The 20,710-nt window shown below is 49.4% G+C and overlaps 1 protein-coding gene across 3 annotated transcripts in view; it reads left to right on the top strand.

Moving 5' to 3' along the window:
- SAMD4A (sterile alpha motif domain containing 4A) overlaps positions 1–20,710 on the top strand; it is a 109,864-nt gene that overhangs the window by 72,624 nt on the left and 16,530 nt on the right. For all 3 annotated transcript variants that reach the window (XM_065635974.1, XM_065635972.1, XM_065635973.1), the window contains exons 4-6: positions 12,090–12,353; positions 18,207–18,316; positions 18,952–19,038. In XM_065635974.1, the coding sequence (XP_065492046.1) occupies positions 12,090–12,353; positions 18,207–18,316; positions 18,952–19,038 (461 nt within the window). The remainder of the gene's footprint in view (positions 1–12,089; positions 12,354–18,206; positions 18,317–18,951; positions 19,039–20,710) is intronic.

Raw genomic sequence — 20,710 nt, 5'->3', positions numbered from 1 at the left:
TCAGCCAGCACAGAGACAGCGATGAAATCCTGCCTGCCGTACCCGCTCTGCTCTCGCACAGGAGCAAGTGACACCAGGGGACACAAATGCAGCCTATAGCAGGCAGCACTTTTGGGCTGTGCACCCATCAGGGGCAGAGTGTCGAGCAGATGGAGCAGACAGGGAAGCGAACATGTTGCCCAAGGATGTGCTGCAGTGGACGCTGGTCTGGATCTCGTGGTCCTGCCTCTGCTTGGCGCCTCATCAGCCGTGATGCCCAGGCAGAGATGTCACCGAGGGGCACAGGGGTCCTGCCGCGGTCCCAAAGGAAAAGAAAGGAGGGGACTTCAAGGCCGGGCTCAGCGGTGACTTGCACCAGGTGATACCGTGCGTGGCACGTAAGCATGCATGGACATCACTGGTTGCTTTTGGCTGCTGGTAGGTCCAAACCCATGCAGATGCTTCTAAACCAGCCCGCTCAGCACCAAACGGTGCTTTCAGGCACTTAAATAACCTGCCATTGCAAACAGCCCCATTGTTGGGAAGGCGGTGAGGATGCTGGTGGTTGGTCTGGGTGGCTGGTGAAGAGGAGGAGAAGCACTGGCCACCCCTCCCTGAAGAGCACGTCACACGTGCATCCCCTGGGACCGCTCCATTGCTTCCTCCAAACCTGGTATTAATACATGCAAGGTTTGATCTTGCACGTACCCACACATCTCCATACTGGGCACCGCTCCCAAATTCACATACCCTACGCACAGAGCGATGGCTCCGTGCATTCCTGGCTGGAATGAGGCCACCTAATTCGGGAACCTCTATTCCGGTAGCACCCGGGGACACTGCCACCCTCTCGGCATATGAAATGCTGGTGCAATCACCAACGGTAAGCGTGCCCTGGTTTTGCACGGCCGTTAGCACGTTGCTTGTCCATTGGTGCTGGGGGTAGGACACCATCCTCGACCTCCAAGTCTGGGTGGGGGGAGAGCTTGAAACTTGCAGCTCCGATTCTTCCTCCGCTTTCCTTACGGCAGCACAGGTGTCTCGGGGAGGGTCATTAAGAAGCAGCAGTACTTAAAGGGAGCTTATAAGAAGGATGGGGACAGACTTTTTAAAAGGGTGTGTTACAACCGGACGAGGGATGATGGTTTTAAACTAGAAGAGGAGAGATTCAGGTTAGACATGAGGGAGAAATTGTTGGCCCTGAGGGTGATGAGAGCCTGGCCCAGGTTGGCCAGAGAGGTGGTGGAAGAACCATCCCTGGAGACATCCCAGGCCAGGCTGGACGGGGCTCTGAGCAACCTGAGCTGGTGCAGATGTCCCTGCTCATGGCAGGGGGGGCACTGGGGGAGCTGGGAAGGGCCCTTCAACCCAAACTATTCTGTGATTCTATGGTTTTCTGCATTATCCTGTGGTTCTTGGGATTCCTGTCGCCAGTGAATCACGCTTCCGACCTGGAAGTGGTGCTGAAGCCAACAGTGCAGCTGATTGATGCTCTCCAGGCTGTGGAGCAAAGTCAGACATCCTCAGTAATTCTCCGGACCCCTTGACAGTCTCACGTGTCAGTTGACCAGGAGGTTTTGTTGATGGATGGACCCTCCTAGACCCAGGTATATTTTACCAGCCATCCTGCTGCCCAGCGGATACTGGCGCAGATGACAGAAAGCTCTGTTTTCTCATTGCATAAGCGCTTGTTGCTCCCCTGAGGGAAACTTTGCTTTTCCCATCGCGCCGTGAGCACCCTTGGGTCCCCCTCTGCAGTTTGTGTCACCGCTAGAGCCACCGTGCGTGTGAGGCCAGGGGCTCCGTCTGGGAGCCAGGTACCCAGGGATGCTGCTCAGAACCTCTGCTATTAACTGAAGAAAAACCCCAGATTCGTGATGTTTTCCTGTGCATCTTCATGTGGTGAGAAAGCCCTGGAGATAATTGCCTTCCCATGGGCTCATCGTTTGGAACCGTGCGACTCTGGGCTTTGGCAAGTAAAGAAATGGAGACAGATGAGCTTCTCCTTCCCCGCCCCGCCATCAAACAGCAGCTGCAGGGAAATGGCAGGAGGGCAGCGGGGAGGGAAGGGGGCGCTGGGGTTTGGATTCGTCCAAAGCGACTCCAGTCTCCCTCCCGACTGCGGCGTTGCACAGGGACTTGCTGTGTTCCCCTGACTCAGTAACATGCTGCTGTTTAATTAACTTTTGACTTCTGGTTTGAAGGAGCAGTGCACAAAATAGTTATTTACTTCATTTGGAAATTCTTTTAATCGTTACCATAATTATAGCTTCCTCCTCTTTTATTTTTTTATATTTTTCTTAGTGGGGGAAGGGAGGGAGGGGGAATATTTGCCACTCTCCTTGTGGTTATCACATCCTTCAAATTACTAAAAGAGGCTGGGATAATAGGTCTGGTGATTATATATAGGCACCATCTGCTCTGTGGCTGCTTCCTATCAAAGTGCAGTTAGGAGAGTGCAAGAAGGATATTTTCTCTGCAGCTATATTAAGACTTTGTTTCCATCTCAGCTCCACAGCAAAGCTCTCTGCATGCAAATGGATCAAATGCACTGTAATCAATGGCTCTGTTTTGGCAGCCTTGAAGCTGAATTTTTTTTAATTTTTATTTTTATTTTGCCCTCAAGTTTGCTGTTCCCATTCGTTATGCAATTTTATTTGAGGCTGGTTGCTCTGAATTTGATGTTTTCTTGTAACCATAGTCCCCCCGCTGTTTGCTGAGCAATGTAGTCTCTGGTTAGCCGGCGCAGAGATCTGTGTTATAACTCAAATGCAAGGCGATATCTGAGCAATCAGCAATGTTTTTGGAGGATGATGAGAGCGAATTTTTAAGGATGCATAAGCCCTTGGTTTGTAGAGGAGGTAGGAAGCTGAGCTGAGTTAATTTGGGGCAATAATAGGAAAGAATGAATACGTGTTGTGTGATAGCAGCTGTGCTGTCCTATTCCTATCTGTGACCAGTAACCACCCAGTATTATTTACATCTTCTCATGTGGGGAACTGGATACTGCATTTACCCCTCAGAGACCCAACAGGCTTTTCTTCTCTCCTGGAGCTGGTAAGATTTTAGGCTGTTGGAAAAAGAAGAACAAGAAGAAGAAGATAGAGGAGAAGGAATAAGACATCGGCAGCCTGGAGGGAGGGTGCTGGGAATGGGCTGAAGGCCAGAGGAATTCGTCTTGCAAAATCCAGGTCATGGTGCCTACAGGAGAGGAGGACTAAATGGCTTTTTTTCAATGAGCGAAAGTGGCTAAAAAGAAACAAGGGGGGAGTAAATCCCAAATAATTCAGTGAGGATGCAAAAAGCTGCAGTGCTGTAGCAAAGTCCTGTTTCTTTCTGGGTGAAATTTCCCTGATGGCGACGTTGTGGGTTGCATATCAGATAAGACACACGTTGTCCTCCTGTATATTTTCACTCCTGAAGGCATGCCATCTCCTTGTACGCACTTCACAGATTTCTAACAGCTCCAATGGTTTATTGGGTCCCACTTTCTTGGGGCGACTCTGGAGGTTTCACACTCAGCTGTTCCACTCGCCTGGCTTGAGACCCTGCTTTTCTTACTCCCAGTTTCCCACAGGTTGTATATTGCTACACAGAGGTTGTATGTCTTCCAGCTTGGCCTCCAGAAGTGATGGTAACTCATAGAGGGGTTTCTCCATCTGAAGCGTGACGCGTGGTAGAAAGCAATGCTGTCGGTGGTCTCAGCAGGCAGATGCTCCTCAGACCAGGGATCTTAGTAGCAGCATGTGGAGGCAGCCTGAGTGGACCAGATGCTCTTGGACATCTCCTCTGGGTGGAAAAGGACCACAGGAAGGAGAGTTTCTGCATCCCAGCGCCGTTTATCTGGCTTGATCCGCGAGCAGGGGAAGAATTTCCCCCAGGAGCCCATAGCAAAAAAAATCAGTGAATTCTGGGATAATTACGGAGGCTTAGTACAGCACAGCAGCATTGTTATTAACGGGCTGGGATTCCCCAGGGGCGAACACTGTTTTCTCTGTGGTTTGTGTATAAATGTAGGAGAAAAACCACATTGACTGGCCTGGAGATCAGGGCGTTGCGTTTACCCAGAGAGCAGCATGGTTTAGGGCAGCACCTTTTAGGACAAGGGGTGATGGTTTTAATGGTTTTAAACTAAAGGAGGGGAGATTCAGGCTGGACATGAGGAAGAAATTTTTTTACGCTGAGAGTGGTGAAACCGTAAAATTTTTCATTTTTCTTTACACTGAGGGTGGTGAGAGCCTGTCCCAGGTTGGCCAGAGAGGTGGTGGATGAACCATCCCTGGAGACATCCCAGGCCAGGCTGGACGGGGCTCTGAGCAACCTGAACAACCACCAAAAGCTGCCTCTACACCTTTTTAGATAGAACCCCTCTCCTGCTGCCACACAAATGAGTAAATAATAACAGAATATAATAACAACAACCCCTACCAGAGCCAATGAGTGGCTCCACGTGTGCTCGTGCTGGGCAGGGGCTGGCGAAACCCTCTGGGGTCAGCAGAGACGTCCCCGTCCCTGGCCGAGCCTGGACGAGGCCTCGTGTGCCCTGCTTGGAAAGAGCAGCAACAAACGGGTTATTGTTTCTCTGTCCAGTTTCTTGAACAGGAAACTGTGATTAAAAACATCATTTTTTAAAAAGGAAAGTTTGCTTGACAGGCTTTTCTTCAGTCTGTGCTTCTTCCTAATTTCTCTGCTTGAGGCAGAGCTCTGCTTATATATATATATATATATATATGTATTTTTTTTTCCTAATGCACACAGCTACTCGGTGGGTATTTGCATTTAGGAGCTTTGGTTTCACCCCCTATGGGTTATATCAACCCGTTTCAGAGGCAAAGAACATAGTTTATCCGGTACTGTACGAACACAGTTAGAAGTCACAAAAAGGGGAAAGAAAAAAGAAAAGGCACAAAATAAACGCTCCAAGGGTTAGGGGACGTTGTGCCGAAAAATGTTCCATCGGGTTCTGCTTTGGCCAAGCTGGAGCTGCCTGTGGTGGTGTGGGGAGCGGGTGAATGGGGTGCCCAGGAAGGAGGCCGGGTGCCAGCCGGGTAGCGTTTCCAAGGGTCCCGGGCACAGAAACGCTGGAAAAGCCGTGAGAATCGGTCTGCCAGCGCAGGGAAGCCTTCCTGGAGCGGACGATGCTTCGTGACCGGGGTAGCAAGGAGGAGGCGGAAGAGAGGACCCGATTGAACTTGGCGGTTGCTTTGCAAAAAGGGGGTTTTGCAGGAGCTGCGCAGGATTTCCCCTCCGTGGAGGTGCCTCAGGGCTGCACAAGGGACCGTGCGGCCTCGGTGGATTAAAAGCATCCCCATTTCCTACAGCAAATCAGGGTCAAGCTGCTGCTCCAGGTACCTACAGACCAGAAAAGGAATTGTACATGATCGGACACTGCCTGAGGATGCACCTTAACCAACTCTGCAGCCAAGAAGTGCCGTTTTTAGGCTAAAACCAAACAAAATCTCTAAAAGAGTTCAGTATGCAGCACTTTTTCCTTTCTCCAGCCATGGAGAGGAATTATTCTGAGTTGTAATCTGCTGTATGGATGGTGCACTGGTGAAAGGGTTGTGAGGTTGTTGTCAAGGTCCTCTGGGTGTCAGGGACCCAGTGGGGACCAGAGATGGTCTGAAGGTGCCTCTGTACCCAGCAATGGGTTTGGCTCTTGGTGGAGATGCTCATACCAGCCCCATGTGCGTCTTGTCAAGGACTTTCGCAGCACTTTAAGCCAGGTATAGTGAAGGGTGCGTCGGGGTACAGGGAAGCCTTGTCGGCCCTCGCACACCGCTTGGAGGAATGTCTGTCTGCAGAGCCCAGTTCCTCAGCTCTAGTGACAGGAATGGGTGGCTTTTCCCTTCTCAGGCTGAAAAAATTGGCCGAAAAAAAATTGGCAGAGAAACCACAATACAAATGTGTGACGCTGTTCCACATGGTCTTCTGTGAACAAAACCCCTCTTGAAATTAGCCCTAGCCTACCAGAATAGGCAACACCACTTCAAAAAGGAAGAGAGAAAAAAAAAATACACTAAACCCAGGGCTTCACTGGGAAATCACTTGCAGCCTCAGAGTTCCCATAAGCATGTTCTTGTGCCTGCCAGTCCGGCCAGTGTTTGATCCCTGGTGAAGCTGGTTTTGCCCGGGGAGGCGGTGGCCCCGCAGGGATGCTCCTTGCTGCTCCATCCCTGACGCAGCGCGGTCTGCAGCCGCCTCCTGCGACGAGTTGCCCCGCACACCGGGACGGTTGCATCGTCACCATCACTGCTTCTCATTCCTCGTAATGTTTTTCGTCTGGGAATGTTAAGCCGAGCTTGGTTTGAAGCCTGAGAGCACTTTAGCAGCACCTCATACAGCAGCCCTTTTGAGCAGGGCCTGTTGCGATAGGACAAGGGGTGATGGGTTTAAACTAAAGGAGGGAGATTCAGGCTGGACATGAGGAAGAAATTGTTGGCCCTGAGGGCGGTGAGAGCCTGGCCCAGGTTGGCCAGAGAGGTGGTGGCTGAACCATCCCTGGAGACATCCCAGGCCAGGCTGGACGGGGCTCTGAGCAACCTGAGCTGGTGCAGATGTCCCTGCTCATGGCAGGGGGGGCACTGGGGGAGTTGGGAAGGTCCCCTCCAACCCAAACCATTCCATGATTCTATGATATATCTCAGCAACTCTGGCTCCAGATTATTTATCACATTTATCCCTAGGATGCAAAACATCCCAAGCTCATCTCAAAGGCGTTCTGTTTAACGGCAACTGCAAGCTACCAGCCGACCCCAATCCTGAGGCCACAAGGAGTTTTCTTGCAAGGAAACACGTTCTGGTGTGGGCTGAGCACAACCTCTGTGGCTGTGTAGAGCCGTGGCGGTGGAACAAAGAGGTGATACAAGCCCATGTATCTTGGGAAGGACCGTAATCGGCTCCAGTCCCCATCCCATTGGGTACCCGAGTGTAAGGAGCTGGACTGGGCATTGCCTTTGCAGAGTGATGGTGGGTCCCTGGGGAGCAAATGGCTCTTGCACCATCTAATTGAGCCCACGGTGGGCAGGAAAACACTTGTAAACCAGAAATGGGACACACAAGTCGTCGGGGATCCATGTGCCAGCATGGCGTGGACTTCAGAGTTTCCTCCCTTTGTTTGTCCAGCTCACCCTGCCACGGTGCTCATAAAGGCAGGCGTGCCTCTGGCTGCCTCCTGGAAGCTTATCTTACCCTCAAATAATATATTAGATTTCCTTTTTAAATTAAAGCTTAATGTTTTTGTAATTAAAAAAAAAATTGCTTGAGTGTAAGGTTTTAAACTCTCGCTTGTATTTCTTCTGCTGAAGTTAAGCACACGTGGACCATTTGTTTTAGAAATAGCTTGAATAAGTGACTTGTTCCAGCTCGGCCGTCAGCAGCCCCGGTTTCACCTTGGATCATCCGAAACCACGCAGGATTGTCAAAAGCGGGGAAGGAGCTACACTCAGCTGACACTTTGAAAATCATTAGCGACATCCTCTATTTAAAGCAACTGAGGGCTTGAACGCAAGCAGCAGCATTAATAAATATGCGTATTTGTTAATCCCCTTTCTGAGGGTTACAAATTGAAAGAGGGAGAGGTGTGTGCACAGCAGGCAGGTGCCATCCCAGGGTCCGCAGCATTTTTAAGCCTGAGTGTCTGTTACAGCCAGAGAGGCTTTAGCAGAGCCTGAAGTTAGGCCAGTGCTAAGAGCTCTTAAATAATCTATGTCTGGTACCCAGAGTAGCAGGGGTGGTTTCGAAGAACTGGTGACTTTCTCTGCTCGTAGCATCCTCTGCAGAGGAATTGTGCCCGCTGCATCCTGTGAAGTTGTGTGAATTGACTTGCAGTTCCGTGAAAATGCTTGTGGTTTAGTAAAACATGGCCTGTTGGACTCCAGCGTCGCGTTATCTCAGGGAAATAAGTGGAACAAATTTTTACGTGTTGCACTGGATGATTTCTGATTGTTCCTGGCCATCCTGTGGAGTTGATTATTTCTCCTCCAGCTGACACCGGCTTCTAATTAAGGGACCTAAAATTAAGATGAAAGAGCAGCAGTTTGTAAGGGTATTGCTGCTCAGGAAGGAATCTGGTCTGGATTTAAGCCAAATATATCCTCTTGTTTGCAAGATTTTGGTGGGGAGAGGATGACTTAAAGGCTGCAGGGTACCAGCTGCTGCGGACACCCTGTAGGAGGGAGGACTGACAGATCAGCCCTTTGCCTCCAAAAGGGGGCAATTAGCTCCTGTCCTCCTTGCCTGTTCCCCCGTATCTCTCATTCATCCAAAAGCCACAAATATTTCCTAAACCAGAGGTTTTTCTACAACGAATTCAAGGTGGCTTTTATCCCCCAGGCCATGCAGCGGGGCACAGAAGGGGCTCTGAGTGGTGCCGCTGCGATGCTCAGCCCTGGTGATGCATTTCAACTGATTTGTCAGATTTTTTCCCATATTTCCCACCATGTATATTTTCTTTTTAATGCTAAATATCTTTTTTCTCCTGGGAGGGTAATGTGACATCTACAGAGCCCCATTAACGATGCTGCTTTTGGGGCACAATTGCAAAGCCAAGAGCTAAAACAGAATCATAGAACAGTTTGGGTTGAAGGGCCCTTCCCAGCTCCCCCAGTGCCCCCCCTGCCATGAGCAGGGACATCTGCACCAGCTCAGGTTGCTCAGAGCCCCGTCCAGCCTGGCCTGGGATGTCTCCAGGGATGGTTCAGCCACCACCTCTCTGGCCAACCTGGGCCAGGCTCTCACCAGCCTCAGGGCCAACAATTTCTTCTTCATGTCCAGCCTGAATCTCCATCCTTTAGTATAAACCCATCACCCCTTGTCCTATCGCAACAGGCCCTGTTCAAAAGTCTGTTCCCATCTTTCTTATCGGCCCCTTTTAAGTACAGAAAGGCCGCACTAAGGTCTCCCCGGAGCTTCTCTTCTCCAGCTGAACAGCCCAGCTCTCTCAGCCTGTCCTCCCAGCAGAGCTGTTCCAGCCTCGGGTCATTCCCGGGGCTCCTCCGGCCCCTCTCCAGCAGGTCCATATCTGTCCTGTACCAGCCTGGTCAAGACCTTCCTAAATCCATCTATTTCCCCATCAGGATGCACCACAACTGTAGGAAACATACCACTGCTCTGAAGACAATCCTGGGTCCTCATTGACATCCTTTTCTGCCAGGAAACTTCTGGTTTTATAGCTATTTAATGGGAAGGGAGCAAATTCCTCTCTCTAAGCCTTCCCCTTGCACAGTGTGGTGTTAGTGTGGTGTGCTGGTAAAAGAAAACACTTTCAGAAATAGGAACGATTTAGACATTGCAGAAATCTGCAGGTTTTTGGCCTCATCCGTCAGCTGTGCGTGGTACTGGCTGCTTTTTTTTTTTTTTTACAGGTGCTTAATAAATGCAAACGAGCTTTGGTGTTTTTCTCTCCCCTCCTTTTATAACCCAACTACTTGCTCATTTTCATTCTGCTTCTGGTCAGCAGCGGTGGCTTTGATGGTGTGTTTTCCCCCAGGCTTTAGTTGGGAATTAAACCTGGCTTAACTTTTACAGCACAGTACACCTGGCTGGGAGTTTTCCATGAAGACTCATTTATATTAGGAAATTACATGTGGAGGAGCCGTAAGTGGTCTTGATGAACTTCTACCAATGCAAAAAAAGGGGGTTAGGGAGCCTTGGTGTTTTAGGAAGAAAAACAGTGAGAATGATGAATTTCCTCCAGGTTTTGTACAGATTTAAGAAATTCGATTTTGAAAGAAAAATTGAAAAGATTCTGCTTCTGTTTCTTATGGGCTGAAAGGTCATTTTAGCCCTTTTGACCTCAAATTTCCCTGGAGCAGAAAATCTGCTTTTCATTTCATCTACCCAGCAATGAACCTTACAGCCGCTGATTTTGGGAAATTAGTGTCTTTCTGCAGAATTTGCTCTCGCCCCCAGAAAGGAGTCCTTGTTAACAGAGCGGTGCAGATGTTTTGTGAACCATCGTGATGTGAACACTACATCTGTACCCAGAGGCACATTGGAAATAGCACTGGCTTGGGTTTCGTGCAAACAAAAAAGAAACTTCCCATAGCGCTGGATCTAGAACTTGTCCCCATCATCCCAGCAAGCGATGAGACACGGTTCGGCTGAGCAATGGCTAAATCCGGAGATTTTTTTTTTTTTTGCTCTGTTATCAGGAAGCAACCCCCATGAAATTCAGCTGATTTCATTGAGAGTAACTGCAAGAAAACATTAAACCAGTGTTTTATATCCTAAATCCGTACATTAAAATACATTAACTGCATTTATGGTTTAGCCAGCAGCTTAATGACTTTGTGAATTACAGAATTTGAATTTTTTTAAGCCAACGGACCAATCTTTTAATATATTTTTCATTACAGGAAAGATGGCTCGTCCATCTCCGTCTTTTCCTATAAATACCATGTATTACTCCACTACCTAACAGACCTGAGAAAAAGATATATAAATCTTTGAGAAGATAAATAAAAATGAATGAGACAGTATGGAAGAAGAGTAGTGAAAAATGGAGACCGTTCAGTAGAAATTGTGTTTAAAAATCTGTTGCGACACTTCTACCAAAAAGTGTCAGAAAATCTATGATTTGGGGTTTTTTTAGTACTTTAGCCTGCATAAGACAAATTCACATACTTGCCTGAAAGGCAAGGAAATACCTACCCATTGTCAAGCCCTCCTCGAGAAATAACTCCCAAGTCACAGGAGGTGCTGCAACGCACTTTTCCTAGTGGTGTTAAAGTTATTTGTTAAAAACCGATCGAACTTGGTAGTATCAAAATTTCAGCCAGAAAATACAAACACATGGAAAAAACATATCCAGAGCTTTCCAAATATAATTTGAGGGGGGGATTCAGCCTCACCTCTTTGTCATGAGTGTATTTTCCCCGTTGCTTTGGGTGTTTGTTTCTGTAGAGGGTTAAAAGGCAGGTGCTTGGAAGGGCACGTGATGGGTGACTGAGCTGAGATGCTCTTCTTGCTGGTGACAGCTCAGCTAAGTGCAGGATCTTAGGCTGAGGGGAGACCTTCTCACTCGCTGAACTGCCTGAAAGGAGGTTGGAGCATGGAGGGGGTTGGTCTCTTCTCCCAAGGAACAAGCGATAGGACAAGAGGAAACGACCTCAAGTTGCACCAGGGGAAGTTTAGATTGGATCTTGGGAACAATTTCTTCCCGAAAAGGTCTGTTGGGCGTTGGAACAGGCTGCCCAGGGCAGTGGTGGAGTCACCATCCCTGGAGGGGTTGGACAGAGATGAGGTTCTCAGGGACACGGGTTAGTGCCAGGGTTGGGTTAATGGTTGGACTTGATGATCTTGAGGGTCTCTTCCAACCAAAGTGCTTCTATGATTCTATGATCTTGGTGGGACTCAACAAGGCTTAGGCGTTTCTATGGATGATAAATACCTCTGCAATGACATTAGGCAGATGTGTAAATGCTCGTGCTTGAGGGCATAAGTCAAATCCTAAACCCATAGGCAGATGTGTAAATGCTCGTGCTTGAGGGCATAAGTCAAATCCTAAACCCAAAGGGAGAGACAGAGAAACTTCCCCTGGGTCTGTGTGAGGACATTCCCACCCTGGGGATTTTTATGCCTTTCCCAGAAAGATACAGGTGTGTATTGTTTTCATGGGGCGAGTTTCATGTAGTCACTTCAAAATTCCCATTACAGCCGCAATAGCAGTGGTTCCTTCCCTGCTCCAGGGATGGCGAGAGGCAGCAGCCGAGCACCCGGTACGGTCCCAGGCTTAGGTTTCCTGTCAGGATGTGACTCCACATGAGGAAAACCTCCAGAGCTGCTCTTTTTTTTTTCCTAGAGATCCAATCCGCGCTACACCTTTCCTTAAGCGCCCTGACACAGCTCGTGCAACCCCATCTCCTTGCAGGCGCTCCCATCCCCTTTGCTTCCCGGGAGGCAAAGCAGAGAGCTCAGGGTAGGGTTCAGGTAGCTGCGGCCACCACGAAGCCATCAGCAAAGCACCTTGGCCAACCACCACGCATTTTACAACTTCATTTAATTTTTTTTTATTATTATTTTTCGGGGGACTCTGCTGCATCCCGGGCCGCGAGGGTGTGGGGAATAACCTCTTTGATTTGATTTTTTTTTTTTTTTTTTTTTTCCAGTTCTCTCAGGCCAGACACACCACAGCCCTTTGAAACGCTCTGTGTCCCTTACCCCACCCATGAATGTGCCAAACCAACCTCTAGGACATGGATGGATGTCTCATGAGGACTTACGAGCTAGAGGACCCCAGTGCATCCCTTCCGATCATGCCCCCCTGTCTCCACAAAGCAGTGTAGCCTCTTCGGGAAGTGGTGGGAGTGAACATTTAGAAGATCAGCCTTCTGCTCGTAACACATTCCAGGAGGAAGGGAGTGGGATGAAAGGTGAGTGAAAATCCAGACGCCTTCCCCCATGTCCCCAACCCGGCACCCAGAGGCAGGAGGGGAAAAGCCGTTTTCCCGGCAGCGCGGGGCTTGGTTGGTGGTTTTGGGTGAGAATCCTCGTAACCAAACGGGGCCTTTTGGTGTTTCTTCCTGGCTTAGGAATTTAGATTTAGGGGAATAAGTCGGATTTTCTTTTAAGTAGCTGCTGCTCCTGATCTGATGTCTTACTGTTGGGTGCCAGTGGGCTGGTTTTGTCCCAAAATCCTGCAAGCTGCCAGCTTTCCAAAAAGCTGGATTTTTTTCCATAGCCTGTGGCTTTTGGCTGCGTGTGGTACTCTTTTTCTTTTTCATTACAATGAAAAATAGCGTAAGTTTAGCAAGCCACGTGTGATTTACCATTGCAGTGTTTGGTACCCGTCAAGTTTTGGCTTAGGATGCTTGTTTGCAGTGAGTTTATCCTGTGTTTTTCAGTTTTTTCCATTACACCTACGTCTCACAGATATTTTTGCGATAAAGATACATGGTCCTGTTAGTAAATAAGACAGAAAGGAAACCCTATTGCTGCAGTCAAAGATGGAGAGCAAACTTCAGGCTGTAGCAAAATAAATAGATAAAAACTCGGCAAACACAGACTGTATATTCCTGTGAACAGACAAAATCACTGAAAATGAACCCGCAGCTATCAGAGACCGAGTTAATCAACTGCAATTTTCATTAATGCAAAGTAACTCTATTGTGTAAAGACTGATGATGTATCAGAATAAGGAAACAATCATATTTTTTAAATAGTCACAAGGTCTGATTTTATTCTAATTACAGGCAAATCTAGATAATGTATAAACCTCTGTAATGTAGAACTGCCTTTGACTTGGCACTATATGACTTTGACGTGCATTAAATAAATGCATGAAAACCCCCCTGACGGTTCCCCATGGGGTGGATGCTCAGCCCTCTCCCAGGCTGGGCTTTGCTCTGTAGAGAGTTTTCTGAGCCAGGCTTTGCTTCTCAGCCTAAAAGTTCCTCAAGGCTTTCTGTGCCTGGGGATGGATCCTGCAGTCTGTCAGACAAGGAAGACCCTTTTTGGGAGCAAGTGGTGCAGAGGGGTCTGTTTAACACGACATTTCTCCGGGTTTTTGCTGATGGAGACCGCCGGGAGCTTGGCTCCCTGTGATCCACAGCTGCAGCTCCAGGACCTGCGTGGATAGAAACTTTCCAGTGCAAGGCAATGGATCTGTACAGCTAAATCTGCACACCCCAAAAGTGCTATTGCCTAGGCTGTCCGTGAGCAATAATCAATTAAATTAACTCCGTGTATTAAGACAGCCCGTTGCTGCTGCATGCAGCCTGCCCGGAGGAGGTGGCCGCCCTTCCTTGGGCCTTCCCTCCTGAGCATCCTCTTTCTCTGAGGGAAGGTTTGCAAATATCTAAACCTGAGGAGGCCACAGAAATGACCCGAGGCTGGAACAGCTCTGCTGGGAGGACAGGCTGAGAGAGCTGGGCTGTTCAGCTGGAGAAGAGAAGGCTCCTGGGAGACCTTATTGTGGCCTTTTAGTGCTTAAAAGGGGCCCATAAGAAAGATGGAGACAGACTTTTTAGTAGGGCCTGTTGCGATAGGACAAGGGATGATGGGTTTAAACTAAAGGAGAGGAGATTCAGGCTGGACGTGAGGAAGAAATTGTTGGCCCTGAGGCTGGTGAGAGCCTGGCCCAGGTTGGCCAGAGAGGTGGTGGCTGAACCATCCCTGGAGACATCCCAGGCCAGGCTGGACGGGGCTCTGAGCAACCTGAGCTGGTGCAGATGTCCCTGCTCATGGCAGGGGGGGCACTGGGGGAGCTGGGAAGGGCCCTTACAGCCCAAACTGTTCTATGGTTCTAAACCTGATTCCTTCCATTGCTGAGTCCCGCTGTCAGGGATGTGTGGAACAGATGTCTGCAGCCTCTGGTGTCTACGACTGTCGTGTCCTCCCCCCTCCACTGTATTTTCTTCAGATTGAACGAAACCAGTGTCTTCCCAGATGTTTTTTTCTAAGCTTGAGGTTATTCTTTCTTCTCTCCGCCAGGTTTTTTCCAGAAAGTCCTTATTTTATTGAAGGTGTGTTGCCCAAAGCTGGACTTAGGAGCAGAGTTGAGACTTGCTTGCTCTACAGTGTTCCTGTGGCTGTGTAGCTCATCGTCCTCAAATAACACACCACCGCGGGCTATGTATGACCCCTTGTATCCCCACAGCTTTCCTGCAAAAAAAAAAAAAGTACTGCCCGTTCCCTGCCCTTAGTTCGTGCCGTTTCTTGTTCCTACAGAAACGCACAACTTTGTGCATATTTATTCGGTTGCATCTTATTTCATCCAGACCGGTTGCTCGCTTTGCCAAGTCCCTTCTCTGAATTGCAGCCACGTCTCCTCGAGCGCCTGCAGGCTCTTGTGGCTTCGTGTCACCCGCGTCTCCGGTCAGCTTGGTCCTTCTTCAATACTCTCCAGGACATCCAGGAGGATGGTGGGACAACCAGACCCACAACAGACCCCCATCTGATGTGGCTTCACAGTTCACCTCCCCTAATGTCACCTGTTTATCTTCTTTCCAAAAGTGCCTTTTACCTTTTTCCCAGCCCCTGGTATCTCCAGGAGAAGATGTGGACGCTTTGTTCCCTGCAGACCGCGTCCGTCCGTCCGTCCCTTCCCAGAGCACAGCTCGGGGCACACCAGGAGCGGGGTTTGGGTAGGGCTGGGGGGTTCGATTGTATGTCCATGGCTTAGCATGGTGTGCCATGCAGGCACTTCTGGAGATGTCCTGTGTATACATTGTCCTGTACATTATATATATATATATATATATATATGGCAGGGTAGATTGTTTTCCTTCTAAATTTCTTCTAAATTTCCATGCCAGCACCCAGATAAACATGTACCGGCTGATCCCCAGTATTTAAAGCCTACAGGGGACAATGGATGTGAGCAGCATGGAAGTCCTGGCGTTGCTGCTCACATCAGACGCAGTGTTTCTGACAGCCACGCCATGACTTTGCAATTAGCTCCCAGTAATCGGTGATTAAAGAGTAGCTCCGTGGGTGGGTGACTCACTGCTCCATGGGGAGCGTTAGGAAGTTTGACTTTCTCATGACCATGACCACGAAATCACCTGAGATGACTTCGCACCTCCTGGTTGCATCTTCCCCGTCATAGCTCCCCAAAATCGGGAGGTGGTCCAGAGGGGCTGATGCAAAGGGAAAGAAGGGGTGCTCCTGCGCTCTGACCCTCTGCAGAGATTGGAGGTGGGTTTTCTGAAGGGTTTATTGTCTAGATGAAGTTGCATCTCTCTTCTGAAAGTATCCCTGTGGGCTTTGCCATCGGCACACACGAGCACCAAAGGCAGATGTCCCCAGGGGACACGGGATCAGGTCGACTTTTAATGTGTCGTCACTTAAACGGTGTGGTTTTGTGTTAAAATGAAATTGAGATTTGAGTCCGCCAGTCCCTGCACTCCCCATCTGCGCTGGGGACAGACGGCTTTTTGCTAATAGCTTTTAATGGGTTTTCTGCTAATAGCTTTTTTTTTTTTTTTAAGCAGATTGATTTAAGAGACCTCTGTTTTTAGGACTGTTTAGGCTGTTGTATGTTGGGACTTTAGGAAATCAGCCCGTCTATGCTCGGTAACTGCTTCGCCCCTACGTTTGGTGTGGGGTTGATCACTTCTTGTGCAGCGCTTGAGGAGCTTCCCTGCAACACGAATCCTGACCTGTGTCAGAGGACAGAGAGTGTGAGCAAAAAGCAGCATTTTGGGGCTATTTGCAGCACCTCTGCTCAGATGTGGTGGGATTTGGGGTCAGTCCAGGCAGCAGGAGCCTTCTGGCTCACGTAAGAGTTGCCTTAGGGGACCAAACCAATGGTCCATCTTGCCCTGTCCCCTCCAGCGCTGAGGTGGTGGTTTGGGAAGAGGTGTGTGGCGATCCTTGACTTGCATCTGGCACTCAGCAGTGTGGGGCTTTCTGGACAGAGACGACCTTCACCATGGGGTGCCCCAGCAGTGGGACCATCTTCCTCACGTCATCCCATCCCTTTCCAAAGCAAGTCTGGCCTCACACTCTGCGGTCAGAGCAGCCTAGAAAACCTTTGAGGTTGGCTGCTTTAGTGAAGTTTATTGGACGTGGCGGTGAAGGTTGTCCTCATGGTGGCCTTGGGGATGGCGAGCAGAGCACCAGCACCCATAGCAGCCCCAGCCCAGCAGCAGAAGCACACAGTGGCTAAAAATCCCTCCCAAAAATGATGGAAGCCCATATTCCTCCTGCCGCCTTGGTGGGCACATTGGACAGAGGAACCCCATGAGGGTGACCTTGCTGCCAGCCACCGACCCTTCCCCTCAGGCTCTCCTGCCATGGGACCTGTGGTCCACCACCCGCTCGACACGTACCCCTTTATATGGACTTGGGAATGATCAAAGAGAGGGGAAGTGTTGTAGTTAATTTGTATTTAGCCCCAAAAGAGACATTTCCCGAGCCTCCACCTGCTCTCTCCATTCCAGGTGTGGCGTTTGGGGCTGAAATGCTGGTTTTTCACTGTTAGTGCACCCGGTGCAGGTTGAGACGGGTCTCTGGGGTGTCTCGCTGGTGGGGAAGGGGACAAGGGCTAATGGACAATGGTATTGCTGGGAGCAGAGCTCATGAGCTGGGTAGGCTGAGGCAGAGCTATTGTTGGCTTGTAGGTGCTAAATAAAGCAGGTCTTGATTTGGCACAGCGTGTGAAGCCTTTAGGATGCAAACCAAAAGCATCATCATGTGTATGGTGGTGTGCTGCGGCACAGATATCCACAGACACTCCAGCCTCCCTTGTGGGGTGTCACCATGGGCCCCCAAACCTGCAAAACTGAGCAGGCTGGAGCTGGGGAGGCTCATATCCCATTGCCTTCTCCATGTGGGGACTCCCCATCATGGGATCTGGTGGTGTTTTGCATGTTGCAGAGGAAGGATCCCCCTCCCAGCTCCCTCCCTGTGAAACCACATTCGTGTCAGGAGGATGAAAATATTTTAGGGTACCCATCCAGCTGAACACAAGAGGTACTACGCTGCAGATAGTGACTGGGGAGGAAGAAGTCATTTCAACTGATGCATTTTGAGGGCACAAGTCACCTTTCTGAAACAGTCTGTGGGGCCATTGTTGATGGCACATCATTTTTCCGTGCTCGAAAAAAAAGAATCTCTTTATTTCTCTTTAAGTGACCATTTACATTTTCAGCACTTACCATCTTCCTTCGTGTGTCTGCCGCCTGCAAAATGGCCATTTGCTCCTCTGAGGCTCAACCCCACCGTTAGCTTCGGAAAAGGGCAGTGAGGAGCTTGCCCATGCTGTGGGGTGACGCCAACTCCCCATGCGGTGTCATGAGTTTGCACTGTCTGCACGTGGATGTTTGTCTCAAGGTGGCCAACCTGTTTTTTGGCCAAGCCTTCACGTTGTTTTGTTAAGTCCCTCTCGCTAGGTCTGTATCCACCAAGCTTGCTGGGACCCTTTGTCCTGGCTGCAGCAAGCGCTGGGACAAGCTGGAATGGTTTTATTTTTGGTGTAACGCTGGTTTGAGCAATAGAGGTTGGATCAGAGAGGCTTCCTGGGCTAATTCATGGTGTCTCAGCTGCAGAAACCTGACCTCTGAAGATGTGTCCTCATCCAAGGGCTGGTTCCTCCTACCACCCATATCCATAGCACTATGTCCTCCAAAGGGTCTGTGAAGTTCAGCAAGGTGTCTGAAGCAACAGTGGGGTGGTGGATGGCACCTAATCAACTCCTTGTGTTGCCGTTGACGTTCTCGCGCGTGGTTAAGCGGTGTCATGAACTAAACAGGAGCTTTCATCCCCTTGCCTTTGTGCTGCAGATGTCCCAGCTTGGCTGAAGAGCCTCCGGCTGCACAAGTATGCTGCCCTCTTCTCGCAGATGACGTACGAGGAGATGATGGCCCTCACTGAATGCCAGCTCGAGGCACAAGTATGTCCCGCATCGGTCGTAAAGGGATCAGCCGCGGTCCCAACTTTTGGTAGATGAGACGCCTCCAAAACCTCTTTCTAGGTCTTCAGGTGGAAGGTGTTTTGCCCACAGGTGGTTGGGAAGCAAACAGAGAAAGGAAAATTGGGTCTTGGGAAGTGAAAAAAAACCACATTGTACCTGGAAAAGGCCTTGTCCCGGATTTCTTACTGGAGTCCCAGCATGAAAGTCCCATCACTGGGAGCTGCACTTGGTTTTTTCTCCAGCTGGGGTTAAGTTCAGGAGTTTCAGAGGCACAGTCTGCAGTACCCAACTGCTTTAAAGTCGGGGTGGGGGTTGGTGGCCGAGTGCCTTGTTGACCTTTGAAAAAGTCCCCACTTCCACGTTTATCTCTGCGTTATCCTCAGGGTGAAGAGGGCTGCTCAGCACATTTACTTTCACTATTTGAGATGTATCAGGGAGGGGCAGATTATCTTCAGCAAGTCTCTGAGTGGCTTTTCATACCCCCTTCTAATCCCTGCACTCGGAAACTTGGTTAATTTATATCGCCGCTGTTCGTTTAAGGGAGGATTTGGGCTGAGCCAGCTGTCCTGTGGAAATGTTAACGCCAGGTTTTGTGCTGGTTTTTTTTTTTGCAGAACGTTACCAAAGGCGCAAGACACAAGATAGTCATCAGTATCCAAAAGTTAAAAGAGAGACAAAACCTACTCAAATCTTTAGAAAGGGTAAGTAATAGCAACCACTTTTGTATTTCAAGAAACCAGGAATTAATTCTGGGGTGAAGAACTCTTCGGTTACACATGTTGTTGGGATCTTTTGCAGAGAAGTCTGTTGTTGGCTTTGCCATGTCTGAACGGTGCCTCAAGCACATCTGTACCAGATGCAGGTTTTATTTGGGGCTATATTTTGCAGAGTGGGTCCTAATCTGTCTCCAGCACTCAGGCAGCTGGTTAAACCCTGCAGCACTGGTACAAGCCCTGGCCGGCTCCAGGGTGCTCAGGATCACCTGAGCTTGGGGTGCTGGAGGGCACCAGCCCAGTGACACCAATAGGAAGGTGGTTCCCCGTCCTCTGAACCGAGGTGCAGGATCAGCTCCAGCCACAGCAGCAGCCGTGGTCCTCTCTGCTACTGGAGATATCCCAAAATAAATGGGATCTGTCAGGTCAAGGGCCATTGTGCTTTTCCGGAGCATCATCTGGGCAATCTGTCCCTGAATAAAAAGCCAAATATACCCATGGCAGTGTCTGAATAACAGCTTGAATTTCCAAGGAGAACAAATAGAAGCTTCTTTGTCCCTTCAACGAAAGCTTAAACTCTGCAGAAATGGCTGTCAGAGAAGCAGCAGCACCACAGACTGGCTGGGAGCAGCTCACCCAACCTCTCGCTATTTATTATCACAATATTATATTATATTTAATTGCACCGTCTTCAAACAGCAACTTGTAGAGCCTCCCACTAGGGGCTTTTAAATACTTATGTGGTGTGTTGCTATTTATTGGTGTTTTCGTTACCTCACTGCTTCACTATTTATTTATAACATGGGATTGTACTCAGAGCAAGGCAGGAGCTAATAAAGCCATATTTACCTCCGTATATTAATAATAACTATTAAATCCGAGAGACAGCCCACTGGATTGAGCTGGCCTCGGCAATGTGTTTTCCAGGCGATTGCACGGCCTCTTCCCCGCCGGGGTTTTGAAATATGGTATTGATTGACTGGCGTGGTGCGGGAGCTTAAGCCCAGCTCAGCTGACACAACCAGCCACGCACGCCGTAAAATAAGGGAGAGAGGTGGCAGGGGCTGCTTTTGAGCACTCGGGGGTTGAATTTGGGCTGTGGGACCGTGTCCTGCTTTGCTGGGGCTCAGAGCTGCCCATGAGCTGCTTTACTTGGGAGGAGACGTCTCTGTTTTTTCCACGCTTCCCATCCAATTTTTTTTTTTTTTAGCTAAACAAGAGCATATGTAGGACTTGATTTTTTTCGGGGCAGTGTCTCGCTGTTAAAAGATTGCTGCTTTCTTGGAAAGAGCTGCTCCACCCCTCTGCTGGTTAGCAGAGCAGGATTTTTTTCCCCAAAAATAGTGCCCAGCAGACTGACGCCAGGTCTTCGAGAGAAGTGCAGCTAAGACGTCCAAGAACGAGCTGGGGGGTGCAGCAGGAATTAGGGTGAGCAACCATTTCAGGGCTTTGGCTGGCTCACTCACAGCCTGTGCACATGCTTTCTGTCTTTCCCCTTGGCACAGCCAGGACTCACCCCAAAAGCTGCCCCTTCCCAAGCAGCGTTGCATGAGCCAGACCCTGCAGGAGCCTGCGATGAGCTGTTCTGCTCCAGGCTACATTAAGAACAAAATGCAATTATTTGCCGTCAGATTTTCAATGTATGAGAAGGATCTGACCA

Source organism: Caloenas nicobarica, chromosome 5 (genome assembly GCF_036013445.1).
Source record: "Caloenas nicobarica isolate bCalNic1 chromosome 5, bCalNic1.hap1, whole genome shotgun sequence".
In the NCBI taxonomy this organism is placed as follows: domain Eukaryota; kingdom Metazoa; phylum Chordata; class Aves; order Columbiformes; family Columbidae; genus Caloenas; species Caloenas nicobarica.
The sequence above is the reverse complement of the archived record's forward strand: the minus strand, read 5'-3'. Positions and strand labels throughout refer to the sequence as shown.